We start from the raw sequence: 20,503 nt of genomic DNA, 5'->3' as shown, positions 1-20,503 counted from the left end.
GGGCTGTTCGCTGTGGTAATGCGTGAGGCAACCCACCCAAGTAACCACTAACTCAACCGCAGGCCCTCCCAGCCACCCTTCCTCCAGCCCTCTCTCACCACCTGCTCGCCCACCCTCACGCCATCCTCCTGCCCATCTGTCTCCCCTCTCACCAAATAACTTCCCCACTTACTCGCTCAACCACCGCCACCCACCCACTCACATACCTCCGATTAGCACGGTTGACTACGTATGGTGGGAAAGAAGTTCAACATACAACCACCGTCCACCCAGAATAAAACGGTGTCGTAGGAATAAAAAACAAAAACATATTTGACACATGAACAGAGGACGCACAAAGCCAGTTGTTAAAATATTAGCTGATAAAGATGTTAAACGATTACAGACTGCGAAGCTTAAACAAACAGGCCTTGCAAGAAAAAAATGGATAAAGACACAGATGGAAAAAACAAGTTAACCTTAACATCAGAATGTTTGTACAAGGTGCGGTTGCATTGTGCAATACACACAGCCTGACCCGAGCCGGTCAATCAGCTTGTGGGACAAACCATTATCGCTGCGTCCCTGGCTGCTGCTGCTGGGTTTTGTTTGTATAAATAGTATATCACTTGAGACCAGTCAAAGCTATGTATGTTGAACTTCTTCCACACTGCACGTAGCCAACCGTGCTAATTCGAAGTGCAGGGGAAGGACAACAAACTAAACACAAAAGTAAGTTTTAGCTATTACACAGTGCGTGACTGTACCGCCACGTCTACACAGGTGAGCCCAGCCGCCGTGTGGAACATTCCAGGGCGTGTCTCGAGGTATTTATAACTTAACTGCAGGTGAAGTCAGTTCATTTCCTTGTTCGTCTCCGCTGTGTGAGCAGCTGCTGCTGCGATAGCTCCTCTGTGAGCCGCGGCGAGCGACTGAGTCCGAGTGAAGCCATGGGCCATGGCGAGCGCGTCTCCCAGTGATTGTGTCGACAGTGAGCTGAGCTGCCCCATCTGCCTGCGCACGTTTGACTGCCCCTCCACGCTGAGCTGCGGACACTCGTTCTGCCTCCGGTGTCTGGACGGTGCCTGGGAGAGAGCGAGCAGCTTCAGTTGCCCGCAGTGCCGAGCGGCCTTCCCTGAGCGGCCCCAGCTGAAGAGGAACGTGGCGCTCGCCAACCTGGTGGAGCAGCTCAGAGTTGGAGAGAGGATGGCTGCAGTTGTCTTCTGTGACGCCTGTGGTGATGGGGAGACTCGTGCAGTGAAGACCTGTCTCAGGTGTGAGACTTCCTTCTGTGAGTCCCACCTAAAGCCTCATCTAATAAACCCCAAGTTGAAGGAGCACGTCCTGGTGGCTCCCATTGTCAGCCTGGATGAAAGAAGATGCAAGAAGCACAAACAGGAGCTCATGTTCTACTGCAAGCAGGACGCGAGCCTGGTGTGCATGACCTGTACCATTACCGGAGAACATAGAAGGCATGATGCCGTCACACTGGAGGATGAGCATGAGACACGGAAGGTGAGTACCTCAGTGTGTGAGAATGGGATTGCTTCAGTTCAAGGTAGCCATTCGGTTTTGGCAGGGAAAGGAAGGGACAGGAGTTTGAGTGCAGGAGGAGGGTGGGTCGAGGCTTTTTGAGTGAGGCGTGCTGGAGGAAGGCCGTGTTTGGACGTTGCTCGTGAAGTGAAGAGACATTGTGTTGAACGATCATGTCCCTGTCCCTGCTGTGGCCTCTACAACACCTGGACACGAGCTGACAAATTCGCAACTTCCACATCGCATTAAAGAAAACATGAAGTTATCATTCTCTCTTCATTGTGCCTTCTTGCTTACAGACTGTTAAGTCAGTCCAGGCTGACTTCCATGGCACTCTTCTGGTGGGCAATTCTAGAGCTGTCACTGTGGAGGGCTCTGTGTGGAGTGGGGCTGAGAGGGAGCCGCTCAAGGAGTGGAGTCCCCTCTGGTGACTTCGTCTTTTACAGAGTAGAGTCGGAGAAGAGACGCGAGCGGTGGATGAGAAGAGGAAGAAAGCGGAGGCATCTGTGGGACAGATGAAGGCCACTCGCAAAGACGTGCAGGTACGACCTGTGGGCTCTGTAATCTCGTGGCCTCCACCCTGCGTAAAGTCTGTGACTCTCTCTATGAGGACAACTCCGTAGATTCAAGTGAGCCTTCAGTATCATTGGAAATAGTAATACATTATTTATATTGCTGCTTGAATGTGGATTTAAAAATGCAACGTTTATAACACACGTTTATTTTTAGTACCACTGCAAAGCTGTATACGGGATAACTCGAATGACGTTTTATGGGTTTGATAAAATAAAAGTGCATTGGAGTAAAAACTAACACTTAAAAGATATAAAGATTGTGATAAAATTTCATAGAAAATCTTAGCTCTTTAATTCTAGAACACAAGAGTTGACTTGAAGATATTTGACAGGGAACGCAGGGAAAACTGTTTCATCACACACCCAAGTATACAATAGACAATTCATACGTAATGGAATGTTAAAACTTGCTTTACTTGCATTTCAGTTTGCATTCATTGTGATGTATTAATGACTGAATCTTGGTGTTGTGCATATAAGGCAGGGGTGGGGAACGTCCGGCCCGCGGGCCGCATAAAACTCGCGAAATCATTTGTCAGTTGCAGCCATCACATTAGGGGTGAGTTAATTAAATGTTTTGACCAAATATAACGGGATCATCTTTAAGTTGATACTTTTGCATGGCCGGCGAATGATGTTATAAATGTCCAATGGCCCTTGGCAGCAAAAAATGTTCCCCACTCCTGGTATAAGGCATCCGATAATGATGCAATTGCGTATACTTTTAACATTTCTGCAAGGAATGGGTTTGAGCCTATTTGTTATCAACTGCATGGATTTACATTCTAACTAAATATATGACCTAGAATAGGGCGTATCCTCATATAGAGAACTGGACGCCTTTGACCAGTGTTGCTTGCGACGGAGACTTAACATTCACTCTGCGAATGTATCTCAAATACCGGAGTCCATCCATGAACAGCATGACAGTTGCTGTCTGAAGCAGTCACAGCCAGGAGGATCTGGCTCTGTGGACACATTGCAGGGCTGACGCATTGGATGATCCCACCAGAGCACTGTGTGCAATCATTGATGGCCTTGCTCAGGATTGGAGGTGGCCCAGGGGCAGGCCGAAGCTGACCTGAACGCGCACGATTGAGGCCGATCTCAGGCATTGTAATCTAGGCGGCCTGCACTCAGCATGGTGTGTAACCCAGGACAGAGTTGCTGGCAATGTGTCATGAGCATTGCTACACCCCGGCCTGCTAAAGATTGATTTATATCCTCCATCAAGTCACCTTGTGATGGTAATAATAATTTACACCAGGTTAACACTTAGGCTTTTGCGACTATTATTATCCAAATTAGAGTTTTTTTTGGAGTTAGATCGTGATAATATGAATGTTATTAAATCCTGCCATTAATCATTTTGCTTTTGCAATTATCGCTCTTATTGCGTCTTTAGTGCAGTCATTGTCCCATGTCAGTAGACGTCCCAAGGAATACAAATTCCTTTACAGTACATTCACAATCTTGCTGCTTTCTATTATTACTTATTTCTCAATGTATTCCCTTCCGAACACCATTGTCTTTGTCTTTTTCACGTTAATCCTCAGTCCTGCATCCTTTCCTAACTTATTGAGCGTATGAACACTTTGCTGCAGGACTATGCGTCTTATTTTCCATTAGATCTATGTCGTCCACGAATCTTTATTCTGTCTCCTTGCATATATATATTACCCGTGCTATTTTCCTGAATGGCATCTATCACTCTTTCGAAGTGTAGTGTCATAGGTCTCTTCTTCCTTCTTGTTGGAGGCTTGTGTGTGTGTGTGCGGGTGGCATGCGTCGCACACACTCAGTCAGAGACGGGGTAGTCGCAAGAGGCACCGTCCTCCCCTTTTATTGTTGTTGTGTTCATGCCACCAACTCCGGCTCCCTCTCTCACGACCATGCTGCCGCATGACCCGGCCCAGACACGACCCTGCCGCATTGCACCGATGGCGTCGATCGAGACAGCAAACTACTGTCCGGCGCGCAATGCCCAGGTGAAGGCGGTAGCGACGACGAAGAGACGAGTCCACTCCCAGAACCGGCAGCCTGGAGCTCTCGCTCTCTGCTGCTTATATTCCCCTCAGCGCGGCTTGGCTCCGCCCTAGCCACGCCTCCCTTCTCGAACCCACCAGAGGGTTCTTGGGGCTTCCCCACGAGGTCTACCGTGACCCTTGCCCCAGTTCCTCCACCCTACTGGCACACACGCATATGTAGGACTCGTACTCGGCTGTCTTTCTGTTCTCTGTCGCGTTGTGGTTTATATCCCCATACGAATTAATCCCCATTAACTATCTTAACCCCCCGCTTATTACTCGCCCCCTGGTCCCCGGTCTCACGTGACCTTGTTTTTGCCGCCAGCGCGATGCCAGCTAATACCCAATTACCCTCTTAGCCAATCGCTGGCCTGTGTCCCCCCGGCTACCCCGAACACCTGTCTCAACACTTAACTACCCCCTCACCTAATCCCACAACAACAACCCTGTCCTCACATACCCCCCACTGTACTCTGCTCGCTCGCATAGCAACAGTGGAAGAGAATGTGTGGCGCGCTATAACTCAAGTCCTACGCATATATGCTCAACGACGTGTGTGCTAACGGGCCACCTACAGTTGCAGCTGCTGTACAAGAGTCAGCACTATGTCACTCTACTATTAGAGGTAAAGGGGATATAGCAACACCAGTTGCGTCAACAGGAATACCAGCAAAACTATTAGCTGGAGGCTGATCTGCTCATTCAGTCTCTAAAATCCCGTTGAAAATAACTGCAACATTGACTTGCAATATAAAGCCAAACACGAAGCCACAAATATAGTTCAATAGAAACGAATTGTCTGGGATGAAGCACACACGTATGCCAGGCTGTTGATAGCTTATTGGGTTATCGAACAGTTAAATGTAAACAATTTGGAGGCAAGTCCTACTGGTTACTTTACGTGGATCACGGCCTCTTGTATAAAGAAGCATCGTTTCTGGGGAGAATTACAGGTGCTGAAGCTGAAACAGAATTTGCGAGCTCTGGAAAGTGAAACGGAACATGTGGAATAGCTCCTGGACGTTGTTGATGGAAAGACAGACGATACAGCAACATTACCCTCACACTATTATCCAGAAAATCAAGATACATTTGCGCAACTATACGGTGACATTTACTTTTCTACGATTACTCCTGAACAGCTTAAATGAAGCGCAATACTGAATGTTACAAATGCAGACTTTTTTTATCTCAACAATGGAGCTGAGTGCTTTTCTAGTGCGTGGATACTATTGTGAGTGATGATACTGCTGATCAACTTGCAATCCCGGAAGAATTGTTAAAGTCTTACTCCAACCGGAATGCCCTCTCATGAACTGAAACTTAAAGTAGGAGCCGTTATCATGCTCCTTAGAAACCTAATGTCATTGTGAGGACTACTTAATGGTACAAGACTTACTCTTACTCAAATACAAACTTGCATAATCGAAGCAAAAATGATCGATGGAGCAACCTCCGACAGGGTACTTATTCTATTAGATATTAATTTAACATTCAGTTTCATACGCTAACAATTCCCCATACGATTGGCTTTTTTTATTTACAATCAATAAGTCACAATGTCAAACGTTTGATGAAAAATGCATTAACTTACCTAAGTCTGTTTTTAGTCAAGGACAATTATATCTTTTCAAGATTTGAAGTTTTCGTGACTGAAAGGGTCCATACTCTTTAGTTTTTTTCAGTAAAGTCACGTAGGTAAAAAATAAAATTAAAATAAATTAAATCACGACGTTTCAGAGGCAGCACAAGCTTCCGTCTTCAGGTGGCACCGTCACAGCAAAATTACTGTATCACTTCACTTGATACAGTAATTTTGCTGTGACGTTGCCACCTGAAGATGGAAGCTTGTGTTGCCTCCGAAACGTCGTGATTTAATTTATTTTATTTTTTACCTACGTGACTTTACCGAAAAAAACCAAAGAGTATACAATTATATCTAGCTCGATCAAGAGTCATATCGTGTGATTCACTTAATCTAGTGTGGTAAAAAACCCAGAATATGGCAATTGTGTATTTATATCAATCTTTGTTGAAAAATATGAGTAACAAAAATGCGTGACTGTTTAATTAAGATCTGCTAGATCAGTGAATGTTTCATCGGGTACAGCTAGTCTCGTATAAAGCTCTTACGAGTGGGAACACGCAGCAGTGCTGGCTTAGGAAACGTACCCACCCCTAATCATTCGCTCAGCCAATGAGAGTGACGCACGCTGAGCCAACCAGACCCCACCCCCCATGATTCTATAATCACGATTTTTATAAAAAATTTTTTTATAACAATCCATTTTTTTTTATGTTAGCGAGGTGAGAACTCACTCGACCAGGATAGAGTTCCAGGCTCCATCTAAAAGATACCTCGTCACAGAAATGTAGACTGAGGGCACCGCTAAGTTCACAGAGGTCCTGGAGCTCTTCTCTGAGAATGACCCCGGACTGGGAGTGCAGCAGCTCCTCCACCCTCGTCTGCAACTGCTGCCATGGTAGCAGGAGTACAGTATTATGCACAGCATGTCATAGTTAATGAGGTTATTATAATTATTTTTTATTCATTAAGTAATGTTTACTATCTGTATTTTTGGTGCTTTTACCTATACTCCAATGAAGCCCTCATATATTGGTCATCCGAAAGCAATAACGCTGACGGGAACACATCCTGATATATACAACAGTATAATGACCCATTTTTTGCGCTGATTCGATAAGCACTCACTTCAGGAAGCATACTGAGCGTTTCGCGAGGTCTGCCAGTGCTGATAAAATAATTCAGTCCCAAAAGGCCATGGGGCAAAGAGATTGTGTACAAAATACTTTTAATGATTAATCTATGCAGAAGGTGAATCATGTGCTTATCTTTACGGAAAGAACCAAGAACATGTGCTTATCTGTTTTGGTAAATAATTTACAGATCCTCACCAATACACTTCTGGACGAAGATTCCACAACATCGTGTTGATCATTGAGGCTAGTTGGCCATACTTAGTTGCGTGGGTCAGTGCAGGTTTGTGAAGGTAGAGTCCAGCACTGGTTCATATCTCATCACGCAGCCCTCTAATCGTGTTTGAGGCTGGGGAGGGAGCCCAGCCTAGGCTGAGGCAAGGACACGCTAGTAACGCGGGGTAGTAACAGCAGCGTGGAAGGACGCGTCACAGAATCTAGTTTTAATATATGGTCATTTTAGAGAGAACAGGGAGATACTTATTGTGGTTGCGACTGGGAATTTGTAGATTTAGGAGGTCCTTACATACTTGGCGTATTTGTTTATAAGGAATCTTAGGATGAAGACAGCCCAGTGGTGGTCTCTAAACAAATCCAGGGGGGAAATTGGTGATACAGAGGTTGCACTAATGTGTTGATATGGAGGCATCAAGGTGAAAGTGGGCAGCCAGGAGGTATAATGGAACAAGAGGCTAGGCAGTCGATGATTTCACAGGAGTCAAAGATGGGGAGGATGGCAGCTTGGACTATATCAAGTTGGAGCCGAGGTGAGACAATGTTTATTTATATAGAAGATTTTGTTTATTAAACGATATGATCAATTTGAAGGGCAAGATAGCACATAGATACCTAAAGTTATCGACCTGTTCAATGGGATGTGAGTCCAAAGACATAACGTGAAGGCAGGGAAAAATAGGTTTGGAGTAACCGGAAAACAATGTGGCTTTTGTCTTAACAGCATGGAATATGAATGTATATAATCCATCGCATGCCCCTTGCAGGATTCCATGGTCCAGACCAAGGCTCGCATCTCAGGCGAGTTCACCCGTATGAGGGCGACGCTGGATGAAGATGAGAAGACAGCTCTGGATCGCGTGGATGTGAAGGGGGGCAAGCTGCTGTCCCGGATCGAGAAGAACATCGCTCATTACGAGCGCGAGATCAGCGAGCTCCAGGCAGCAGCCACGCGCCTGCGCACTCTGCAGGAGGAGAGGGACTCGCTCACGTTCCTGCAGGTAGAGCACTCAGGGATCCAGGGCGAGTGCCCCACTTCACGTGTTCATTACGTTTGTAAACTTGGCAGATGCGTTGCAACACAAAACACAAGATAACGCCACTTCCATTGTCAAGACAACATATAGCCCATGGGTTCTGAAAGTAAATGTAGAGTCAAGTTCACCAACTTGGATTTGTATATTGTAATAAAAATATAAACTAGTGCTGAATTTCAAAATAAAAGAAAAACTATTAACACAAATTCATCGAGTTAATTGGTTGGTAATATATGCAGACATTGGCATTACAAATTGTAACCGCATCATCCTGTAATGAACATCAGATTGAGGCCACTTGACACTACGTTAAAAATTTCATTTTACCAAATGTATACCAACCATTAGTAATGCTGAACACGGAATGGCTTTTAACATCAGGAAAGCCAGAAGCAGTTATATTTCAGCATTGACTGCTGATGAGTCTTTGAAAGTTGAAACAAATCCCGAGATTGCTTGCCTCAACAAATGTTCACCCTGCTAAATTATGGCCTCTGGTAACACCACGCTCTGGTTGTAATTCACGCTCGCAGTGGATCATTATTTTGAATGTTGGTTCACAATCACTGCAACTCGATGTCAAGTGCCACGGACGCCTCTTGCCATGACATCAGGTACCGAGTGGCAACAGTTTTAGAGGCCACACCTTGCTGATGAGAATCATTGAGTCCTAATGCATCCATGGCTTTGTCTTGATTACAGCCAACAACACTAGGCCACGCGAATGTCTGAGTGCAGCCTCATCGCGTCTACCAATCACCGTGTGGTTAACGTGGCTGGAGGTGAACTGACTCGTGCCCCCTGTGTCTGACTCCTGCAGGTTCACCTGAAAGAGACAAACCGGTATGGACTATGAACTTGCACCGATTAACACACGGGGTGACGCCTTGTGTGGAACATGGGCTGAGTAATGATGATTATGTGTGGTGATGATGATGATGTGTGATGATGCTGTGTTATGTTGTGTGATGATGTGTGGCATGATGCTGTGTAAGACGAGGGTTGTGTGATGTTGTGTGCTGTGATGCTGTGCGCAATGATGCCGTTTGTGATGCCGTGTGTGATAATGCCATGTGTGATGATGGTGGGTGATGATGTTGTGTGTGATGATGTGTAGTATGATACTGTGTATGCTGATGCTGTGTGTGATTATGCTGTGCGTAATGATGCTGTGTGTCACTGCTGGTTTTTGTCTCACAGGAGAGACGCTCAGAAGGGAGATCCACCCTCATCTCCCAGCAAAAAAGACATCGCCACGATCAGCGCCCTGCAGGGAGCTGTGGTCAACCTGCTGGCATTCATGTGTGAGTTCCACGGACTCTTACCACCTGTGTGTGTGTGTTATTGTGCGTGTAATTGTGTCTTGTGTGTATGTTGCGGAGCGGTGGCATAGTGGTTAACGTGCTACAATATGAACCTGGCAACACAAATTCGATTCCCGTTCACAGCCAACACCAGTGACAATTTTCTGAACCGGTCATGAGCCTCCCCTAGGTCGACTCAGCATCAAATGACTACCTGGTGTAGTGTGTAAAAACTGCCACTTGGGAGACAAAGGCGGCCTGACGTGGTGCTGGCCACCCACCCCCTCATGTTCCATACCGGCCTTGAAGTGTCACTCGCTAACAATTCTTGCCCCACAGCCTGTTTGGGCTATACGGGGGGTCTTGTAATTGTGTCTGTTTGTATGCGTATGTGTAGATGAGCGAGAGTGAGTACGGATGTGCAATGATGATGGGATGCTCTGTGCACTGAGCTACAAACATGGTCACCTACACGTGACTCACGGCCATGGCTATCATCAATGGTGAGTGGATTCAGAACCAATTCTGAGCCTCTCCCCGATGAACCCTTGGCTTAAACGAGTACCGGGTACGTACTGTAAGCATCAGCACTGCGGACACAAAGGCGGCCTGCAGAATTCATATGGTGAAATGGCTTTTATAACTACATCAATATAAATTTAAATAATGTTGTGGCTTGGCTCTCCAACACACCGGAGTGCTGTACTAGTGACGAATTGGCATGTTCTGTTTACGTGACAACCCTTACTAGTTGTCTGTGTCGGGTAGTGGCAGGTTTAACGACACATTTATATATTTACGCGATCTAACCCCAAAAAAACCTCTTATGGATTATATAAACTTAGGGTTGATTGGTAATGCCCAAGGATCATACATCCAGACACGTTGAAGATTTTTAGGCTTCATGTCAACAGCTTGATGCTCAGAGAGTGAAACTAAGGCATTTTAAGTATTCTTAGGTTCCCCAGTTAATGGCTGAGGCTCACAGAGCGAGATTAAGGCATAATCTTGGTCAACCTTGTCTATTAATACACGGCACGTGCAAACATCAACATTACGACTGTAATGTATTAATTAGATAATAATATATAGCACACACACGAGTGTATTTCACTATTACATAAGCTCCATTGATCTTACAGGCGTGTATTATCCAGTAAGGATGCTGTTGGCCAAAGTAACCATTGTAGCAGATGAAACTACGAGTATAAGTCTTCTCTGTAATGGATGTCATCATCAGACTCGAGCCAGACTACATCACTGTAGTGATGCGTAAGATTCATTGTTAATGATGTAGGCTCATATCCAGACTAAGGCAGCCTAAGGATTCTCATTATTCATTAATAATGATTGAGGCTGCTATATCCCTACTAAGGCACCTTAAGGATTATTGGGGTTCTATGTAAATACCCGAGGCTCACAGAGCCAGACTGGGCTATCGCTGTGGCTGACCGCGTGTATCACTGTGCAAACAGATACATTTATATTGCCCATGTATTGCAATACCTCTACGCTCACATACAGCACACACACGAGTGTAAAGTAGTATTACATGAGCTCTATTAACCCTACACGTGTGTATAATTGAGTGAGGATGCTATTGCTATTCTGCGTGTGAGTGTTTTACACAGAGACACTATGGCTGATATTCTTAGGATTCATATTCTTAGGTTTTTTCGGTAAAGTCACGTAGGTAAAACATCAAAATTAATGAAAATAAAATGAAAAAAGATTTTTTTTTTCATTAATTTTGATGTTTTACCTAGACTACGTCACTGTAGTGATGCGTAAGATTTTTTTTTCATTAATTTTGATGTTTTACCTACGTGACTTTACCAAAAAAACCTAAGAATATGATTGCTTGCAGTCACGAAAGCTTCAAATCTAGAATTCTTAGGATTCATTATTAGTGCTTGAGGCAGCGTGACACAGACTCAGACACAGTTAGGATTCTTAGGGTTCCGTGTTAAAGTCTGAAGCTCTCAGCATCAACGGCACTGAGCCTTTGACACATACAGGCTGTGGCTGATATTATTAAGATTCATTACACTGTGTAATAAATAAAAATTGTCCATGGGTAGTAAGTGTTATTTTATAATTGCTTATGCCTCAAAAGTACACAAAATGGCTATTATTCCCCACAAACTGGCTATTATTCCCCACAAACTTTGCTTTTGTGACCAGGACAGTGATATTTTGAAATTTACACATTTTCAATGGGAATTCCAGATAGATTCAGTGCTGAGTAGAAACTTGTAGTAACTTCTAGAACATTCAAGAACTTTCCAGTAATAAAAAAGTAGTATAAATACAGGACCCTTAAGCCCACCAGTTTCAGTTTATAGTGGTACCTCGGTATGTGTCGTTAATTCGTTCCAGAAGCTAGGACTTATACCGAAAATGACGTATACCAAACGAATTTTTCCTATAAGAAATAAAGGAAAAGGAAATAATCCGTTCCAGAGTATAAGAAATTATATTTAATATGGCATGATATACATTAATGGGGTTGTATAAAATTAGATTTAACACATTACTAAAATGCATACATAAATTAAAATAAATGCACACACGAGTGTACATCACTACACAATCACACACACGAGTGTACATCCTACACCATTACACACACACACGAGTGTACATCACTACACTATCACACACACAAGTGTACATTAATACACTATCACACACACACACACACACGAGTGTACATCACTACACTATCACACACACACACGAGTGTACATCACTACACGATCACACACACACACGAGTGTACATCACTACACGATCACACACACACACACGAGTGTACATCACTACACTATCACACACACACACACGAGTGTACATCACTACACTATCACACACACACATAGTGTACATCACTACACTATCACACACACACACGAGTGTACATCACTACACGATCACACACACACACGAGTGTACATCACTACACTATCACACACACACACGAGTGTACATCACTACACTAACACACACACACGAGTGTACATCACTACACTATCACACACACACACACACACGAGTGTACATCACTACACCATCACACACACACACACACACGAATGTACATCACTACACTATCACACACACACGTGTACATCACTACACTATCACACACACACACGAGTGTACATCACTGCACTAACACACACACACGAGTGTACATTACTACACTATCACACACACACACACGAGTGTACATCACTACACCATCACACACACACACACACGAGTGTACATCACTGCACTAACACACACACACGAGTGTACATTACTACACTATCACACACACGAGTGTACATCACTACACTAACACACACACAGTGTACATCACTACACTATCACACACACACACACACACGAGTGTACATCACTACACTATCACACACACACACACACGAGTGTACATCACTACACTATCACACACACACACACGAGTGTACATCACTACACTATCACACACACACACACACATGAATGTACATCACTACACTATCACACACACACGTGTACATCACTACACTATCACACACACACACGAGTGTACATCACAACACTATCACACACACACACGAGTGTACATCACTACACTATCACACACACGAGTGTACATCACTACACTATCACACACACACACACACGAGTGTACATCACTACACTATCACACACACACACGAGTGTACATCCCGACACTATCACACACACGAGTGTACATCACTACACTATCACACACACACACACACGAGTGTACATCACGACACTATCACACACACGAGTGTACATCACTACACTATCAAACACACGAGTGTACATCACTACACTATCACACACACACACGAGTGTACATCACTACACTATCACACACACACACACACACGAGTGTACATCACTACACTATCACACACACACGAGTGTACATCACTACACTATTACACACACACACGACTGTACATCACTACACTATCTCACACACACACAGTGTACATCACTACACTATCACACACACACCAGTGTACATCACTACACTATCACACACACACACGAGTGTACATCACTACACTATCACACACACACACGAGTGTACATCACTACACTATCACACACACACAGTATACATCACTACACTATCACACACACACACGAGTGTCCATCACGACACTATCACACACACGAGTGTACATCACTACACTATCACACACACACGAGTGTACATCACTACACTATCACACACACACGAGTGTACATCACTACACTATCACACACACGACTGTACATCACTACACTATCACACACACGAGTGTACATCACTACACTATCACACACACACACGAGTGTACATCACTACATATTTTTAGGTTTTTTCGGTAAAGTCACATAGGTAAAACATCAAAATTAATGAAAATAAAATAAAATAAAACAAAAATCACGACGTTTCGGAGGCAACACAAGTCTCCATCATCAGGTGGGACCGTCACAGCCAGATTAGCTGCATCAAGTGAGGCAATGATTCAAGATGTAATCCCTTATAAGCAAGTTGAAGGGGGGAGGAGAGGGGGGGGGGGGAGTTCATCAGAATGTGGTAGCCAATGAATGGAACGTATCGGGAGGGAGGGGGGCGGGAGGGGGGCGGGAGGGGGGCGGGAGGGGGGCGGGAGGGGGGCGGGAGGGGGGCGGGAGGGGGGCGGGAGGGGGGCGGGAGGGGGGCGGGAGGGGGGCGGGAGGGGGGCGGGAGGGGGGCGGGAGGGGGGCGGGAGGGGGGCGGGAGGGGGGCGGGAGGGGGGCGGGAGGGGGGCGGGAGGGGGAGGGAGCCAACAAAAAGTTGGCGACGGCTTGGACGCGGTTGCTGCACACGCCAACACAATGGACAGAGAGGGGGAGGGGAGGTCTGATACACATGATAGAACAAAGGAACGAAAATGCCCATGTTTATACCAATGCTGGCTGAACAATGAAGAGAGTACTGTTAAAAATAACTGGGGATGTTAACACTCGGTAAAGTAAAATAAAATAGTGCCTGTCAGATAAGAAGGTCCAATAAAGTGTAATTAAGTCTTTTTTGCGTGGTTGATAACATCTTTCCAATGATTACTTAGTTTGTACCCATCATCACGGTTGAAATTATGTCTGTGTTTGTATATTTGTATGGCTTCGTGTACAAACCTTTGATGGTATCCGGGAGGTTTGCAGAGAACCTTGGTCTCGGAAAAGACAATTTCATGAGAGCCCACCGAGTTGTAGCAATGATCGGCAACGGCAGAAGAATCAGTTCTGCCGTGTTTCAGATCTGACTTGTGCTCGCGGACACGATCAGAAACATGACGTTTCGTTTCTCCAATGTAGCAATCACCACAAATGCAACTCAATTTGTAGACTCCAGGATACTGTAAGTCAGGAACGACATCCTTCACAGATGGAATCAGATCACGGATTTGATGCACTGTACTGAATCGGACTTGGATCTTATGTTTGTTTAGAATTTTGGAGATCTTTTTGGTCACGCCTGCTATGTATGGTAACGTGATGGTTTTGGTCGGAGTTTCATGTGGCTGTTTCTGTGTGGTGGGAGAGACAGCTTGGCGGATAGTACGGTCAGAGTATCCTCCCCCCTTCAACTTGCTTATAAGGGATTACATCTTGAATCATTGCCTCACTTGATGCAGCTAATCTGGCTGTGACGGTCCCACCTGATGACGGAGACTTGTGTTGCCTCCGAAACGTCGTGATTTTTGTTTTATTTTATTTCATTTTCATTAATTTTGATGTTTTACCTACGTGACTTTACCGAAAAAACCTAAAAATATGATTCCTTGCAGTCACGAAAGCTTCAAATCTACATCACTACACTATCACACACACACACACACGAGTGTCCATCACGACACTATCACACACACGAGTGTACATCACTACACTATCACACACACACACACGAGTGTACATCACTACACTATCACACACACACACACGAGTGTACATCACTACACTATCACACACACACACACGAGTGTACATCACTACACTATCACACACACACACGAGTGTACATCACTACACTATCACACACACACACACACGAGTGTACATCACTACACTATCACACACACACACACGAGTGTACATAACCACACTATCACACACACAGACGATTGTACATCACTACATTATCACACACACACTCGAGTGTACATCACTACACTATCACACACACACACACAAACGAGTGTACATCACTATCACACACACACAAGTGTACATCACTACACTATCACACACACGAGTGTACATCACTACACTATCACACACACACACTCGAGTGTACATCACTACACCATCACACACACACACGAGTGTACATCACTACACTATCACACACACACGAGTGTACATCACTACACTATCACACACACACACGAGTGTACATCACTACACTATCACACACACACGAGTGTACATCACTACACACACACGAGTGTACATCACTACACTATCACACACACGAGTGTACATCACTACACTATCACACACACACGAGTGTACATCACTACACTATCACACACACACACGAGTGTACATCACTCCACTATCACACACGAGTGTACATCACTACACTATCACACACACAGTGTACATCACTACACTATCACACACGAGTGTACATCACTACACTATCACACACAGTGTACATCACTACACTATCACACACGAGTGTACATCACTACACTATCACACACACGAGTGTACATCACTACACTATCACACACACACACACACACGAGTGTACATCACTACACTATCACACACACACGAGTGTACATCACTACACTATCACACACACACGAGTGTACATCACTACACTATCACACACACACACACACGAGTGTACATCACTACACTATCACACACACACACACACGAGTGTACATCACTACACTATCACACACACACACACACGAGTGTGCATCACTACACTATCACACACACACACGAGTGTACATCACTACACTATCACACACACACGAGTGTACATCACTACACTATCACACACACACGAGTGTACATCACTACACTATCACACGCACACAGTGTACATAACCACACTATCACACACACACACGAGTGTACATCACTACACTATCACACACACACACGAATGTACATCACTATCACACACACACACGAGTGTACATCACTACATTATCACACACACACGTGTACATCACTACACTAACACACACAGAGTGGACATCACTATACTATCACACACAGAGTGTACATCACTACACTATCACACACACACGAGTGTACATCACTACACTATCACACCCACCTCGTGTGCCGTGTCGGCCTTCACAGGTGCTCACCAACACCACTTGCCCCTACAGTCTGTGAAAGGTGACACACGGGAGATGTTTGTGTTTGTTGTACACACACAGAGACGCTGCGGCGGTGTTGATATCCACGCTGCTGCTGCTGCTGTGATCCACTGCCTCCCACGGACACTTCCGCACAGTGGGGCTGAACGATGAATCGATTTCAAATCGAAGTCGCAATTTGAGACAATGCGATTAGCAAATTGCAAAGGCTGCGATTTTTGAAAAGTCCTATTACTTTCTTATTGGAATGTTTTATTTTTTATTATTAGAACTTTATTGATTTAATTTAACAATTAATTCTAGATTTGAAGCTTTCGTGACTGCAAGGATTCATACTCTTAGGTTGTTTCGGTAAAGTCACGTAGGTAAAAATAAATAAAATAATAATAATAAATGAAAATAACTCAATTAAATCACGACGTTTCGGAGGTAACACAAGTCTCCGTCTTCACGTGGGACCGTCACAGCTAAATTTACTGTATCACTTATTATTTTATTATTATTATTTTACCTACGTGACTTTACCGAAAAAACTTAACAATTGCTCTATGTTTGCATTAGAATACATAGAGCAGTTCACATTTTGATGGTATCATCACATGTTTTACATCTATTACACAGTGAATATTGAACTGAAGCTCGACTTTTAAAAATGTAGATGGCGGGGCAGACAAACGCACCGCTGTACTGTACTTCTGTGCTCTCGCCAGCTGCGCCGCCTGCCTTCACCAACGCGCGGTGACCGGCGTGGTGAAGTATGGTCAAATATCCCCCGCGACCCGCACGGCGTAGAGAGGCCCTCATCCAGCAGTGGATTGACAAAGTGCCTGTTACATCTCATCACACCGACAGCTACGCATTACAACGTTGTATAACAATGCTCATTATGAATTGCTCTATTGTAGTGTGCGTGCGTGTTAGTGCACGAGTGCTGTTGTTATAGTGGTGCTGTTGTTACACGGCTACTGTGATTATCGTTACTGCAGACGGACGCTCACCGACTGTGGACCCCAACTCGGTCAACAACAACCTCCAGATTTCCTCGGACCTCAGGACGGTGACGCTGACCGCTGTCTCCCAGGCTCGCCCCGATCACCCGCACCGCTTTGATGGCTATGCACAAGCCCTGTGCTCCGAGAGCTTCTCGTCGGGTCAGCACTACTGGGAGGTGGACGTGGGGGGTGTGGCGTGGGGCTGTTGGGTTGGAGTCGCGTACGGGACGATCGCACGGAAAGGGCGTGGTAAAGAGTGCAGCCTGGGACTGAACGACTCATCCTGGGTTTTATATAAAGACAACAACAGCTGCTCAGTGCGTCATGGCGGTGTATTGACCTCAGTGCCGGTGAGGGATCCTCCCCGGAGAGTCGGGTGTCACCTGCACTGGGAGGCGGGGCTGCTGTCCTTTTACCGCGCCGACTCCATGGAGCTGCTGCATTCCGTCCACCACTCGTTTCGTCAACCGCTCTACCCCGCACTGTATGTGTATTGTGATGATGGTGACTCAGTGAGGATTCTGGATCTGAGTCGTGCGTGCTGAGAGCACGGAGTATGAACAGCGCAGAGAAACGGGCACAACGCACAGACTCACGCACACAAAGACACAGATCCCCCGTGCAGCCTTCACAGGCTGTTGGGGCAAGTGCTGTTAGCGAGCACCTATGGGGCCGTCCATAAATGACGTCACGTACCTGGGGGGGGGGGGCAAATATTTGTGACGATGGGGGGGGGTGGGTTGAGAAATGTGACGTCATGTCAAAATGAGTAACTTTAAATAAATATAGAACTTTGTGACGTCATATTTGAGGGGGGGTCTGACTTTTTGTGACGCCGTGTGATGAAGGGGGGGGGGTCAAAAATCGCGTGACGTCATTTATAAACGGCCCCTATGAAGGCCGGCATAGCACACTAGGTGGTGGGTGGCCAACACCACGCCCGGCCGCCTTTGTCTCCCAGTGGTGATGTTTACACACCGTACCAGGAACTCTTTTTTCAGGCTGAGTCGACCTAGGGGAGGACCATGCGCGGTTCACCAACACCAGTGACGATATTCGGTATCGGTCCAGGCTCTCCCCTAGGTCGACTCAGCCTCAAATGAGTACCTGCTGCGATGTGCAAACATCGCCACTGGGGAGACAAAGGCGGGTCGGGCGTGGTGCTGGTCACCGACCCCCTCGTGTGCCACAGTGCCGGACTTCATAGGTGCTACTAGCAAACAGCACTTGCCCCTACAGTCTGTTAAGACTACACAGACACACACACAGATAGACAAACACACTCACATACAAACACACAGACACACAAACAGGTAGACACATGTACATACACACACAAATACACTCACAAACAGATACATACACACAGATACACAGATACAAAGACAAATATCCCCCGTATAGCCTTAACAGACTGTACGGGCAAGTGCTGTTAGTGAGCACCTATAAAGGCCGGCACTTCACACGAGGGTGTGGGTGGCCACCATCACGCCTGGCCGCCTTTGTTTCCCAAGTGGCGATATTTACACATTGTACCAGGTACTTATTTTAGGCTGAGACGACCTAGAGGAGGCCCATGACCGGTTTACCAACACCATTGATAACTTATCTGAATTGGTCTTGAGTCTCCCCGAGGTCGACTCAGCCTCAAATGAGTACCTGGTGCAATCAGTAAATATCGCCCCTGGGGATACAAAGGCGGGTCTCTGCCAGGCTGGCCTTCATAGGTGCTCCTCATTAGCAGCACTTGACCCAACAGTATGTTAAGGCTACAGGGCAGAGGTCGCAAACGGGTTTTCATTCCTTACCTGTACCCGGCCGCACCAGGGTCGCAAACGAGTACCCGTACCCGGCCAGGTACGGGTAGCCGGGTATCGGGTAATGAGTTACAAACGGTTACTCACCAGTGACTCACGGCCTACCCGTACCCGTACCCGACCGCACCAGGGTCGCAAACGGGTACCCGGCCGGGTACGGGTAGCCGGGTATCGAGTAGGGTACGGGTATCGGGTACCCGATTGCGACCTCTGCTATAGGGGGTATCTTTGTCTTTAGTGTATAGAGGGGCATGTGCGTAGTGTGGGGTGGAGCGGTGGCGCAGTGGTTAGCGCACTGGTGGGGGAGGGCGGGGGGAGCCAAGCTTCTCTCTGACGTCATCGTCCCTCGCACCGCGCGCCGCGTGGCGCTCAACGCCGAGAGGGCGGAGCTCCACCGCGGGCGTGCTGGGAACATGCGTCACGTGATGCTGCGGGGTGACGCGCGCCGTCCCCCTCGTGGTCACTCGCTCGTTGGGCGATAAACCCGGGGTGGGAATGGGATGGCATCACTCGGGGGGGACTACTTGTGGTGTGTGTGCTTAGCGTCGCTGGGATAAAGCATTTTTGTTATAACCTGGGGTCGAGTAACCCCCTCCTCCCCCCACCCAAACTAGTTTTATTTTACAGGGCATAGAGAGAGATATAAGCCATTTTAATACCTAGTAGTAGTAGGACGTCTTTCGCCACCAATATTATTCGTAAAGGTTTGTTTTGATTAATATTTTAATTATCTGCTCTCAGACTTGGACCTGAAGCCACAACCTTCGATTCATGGAATAACGCTTCTGCTGACAACAATGGGAACTGTGTTTTGACTTTGAAGTGGGTTAAAATTATTAAGCGCCTGATATATATCTAGAGTGAGGATCTACCTTACAATA

At 46.0% G+C, this 20,503-nt stretch overlaps 2 protein-coding genes and 1 long non-coding RNA gene across 3 annotated transcripts in view; 2 read left to right on the top strand and 1 right to left on the bottom strand.

The window, feature by feature from the left end:
• Positions 1-20,503, top strand: part of LOC144733051 (E3 ubiquitin-protein ligase TRIM11-like) — a 265,988-nt gene that overhangs the window by 175,519 nt on the left and 69,966 nt on the right. The gene's annotated exons all lie outside the window — the stretch shown is intronic.
• LOC144733053 (E3 ubiquitin-protein ligase TRIM11-like) lies at positions 842-18,513 on the top strand. The gene is made up of 6 exons (XM_078614790.1): positions 842-1,494; positions 1,959-2,054; positions 7,834-8,067; positions 8,924-8,946; positions 9,304-9,407; positions 17,800-18,513. The coding sequence occupies exons 1-6, from the start codon at positions 937-939 to the stop codon at positions 18,348-18,350; spliced, it is 1,566 nt and encodes a 521-aa protein (XP_078470916.1). The 5' UTR covers positions 842-936; the 3' UTR covers positions 18,351-18,513.
• On the bottom strand, positions 7,611-10,283 carry LOC144733057 (uncharacterized). Its single transcript, XR_013588304.1, has 2 exons — positions 8,864-10,283; positions 7,611-8,031 (listed from the first exon to the last, which is right to left on the bottom strand). It is a non-coding gene; the product is annotated as an uncharacterized LOC144733057 (long non-coding RNA).

Source organism: Lampetra planeri, chromosome 45 (assembly GCF_965212315.1).
Source record: "Lampetra planeri chromosome 45, kcLamPlan1.2.h2, whole genome shotgun sequence".
Lineage (NCBI taxonomy): Eukaryota > Metazoa > Chordata > Hyperoartia > Petromyzontiformes > Petromyzontidae > Lampetra > Lampetra planeri.
The sequence above is the reverse complement of the archived record's forward strand: the minus strand, read 5'-3'. Positions and strand labels throughout refer to the sequence as shown.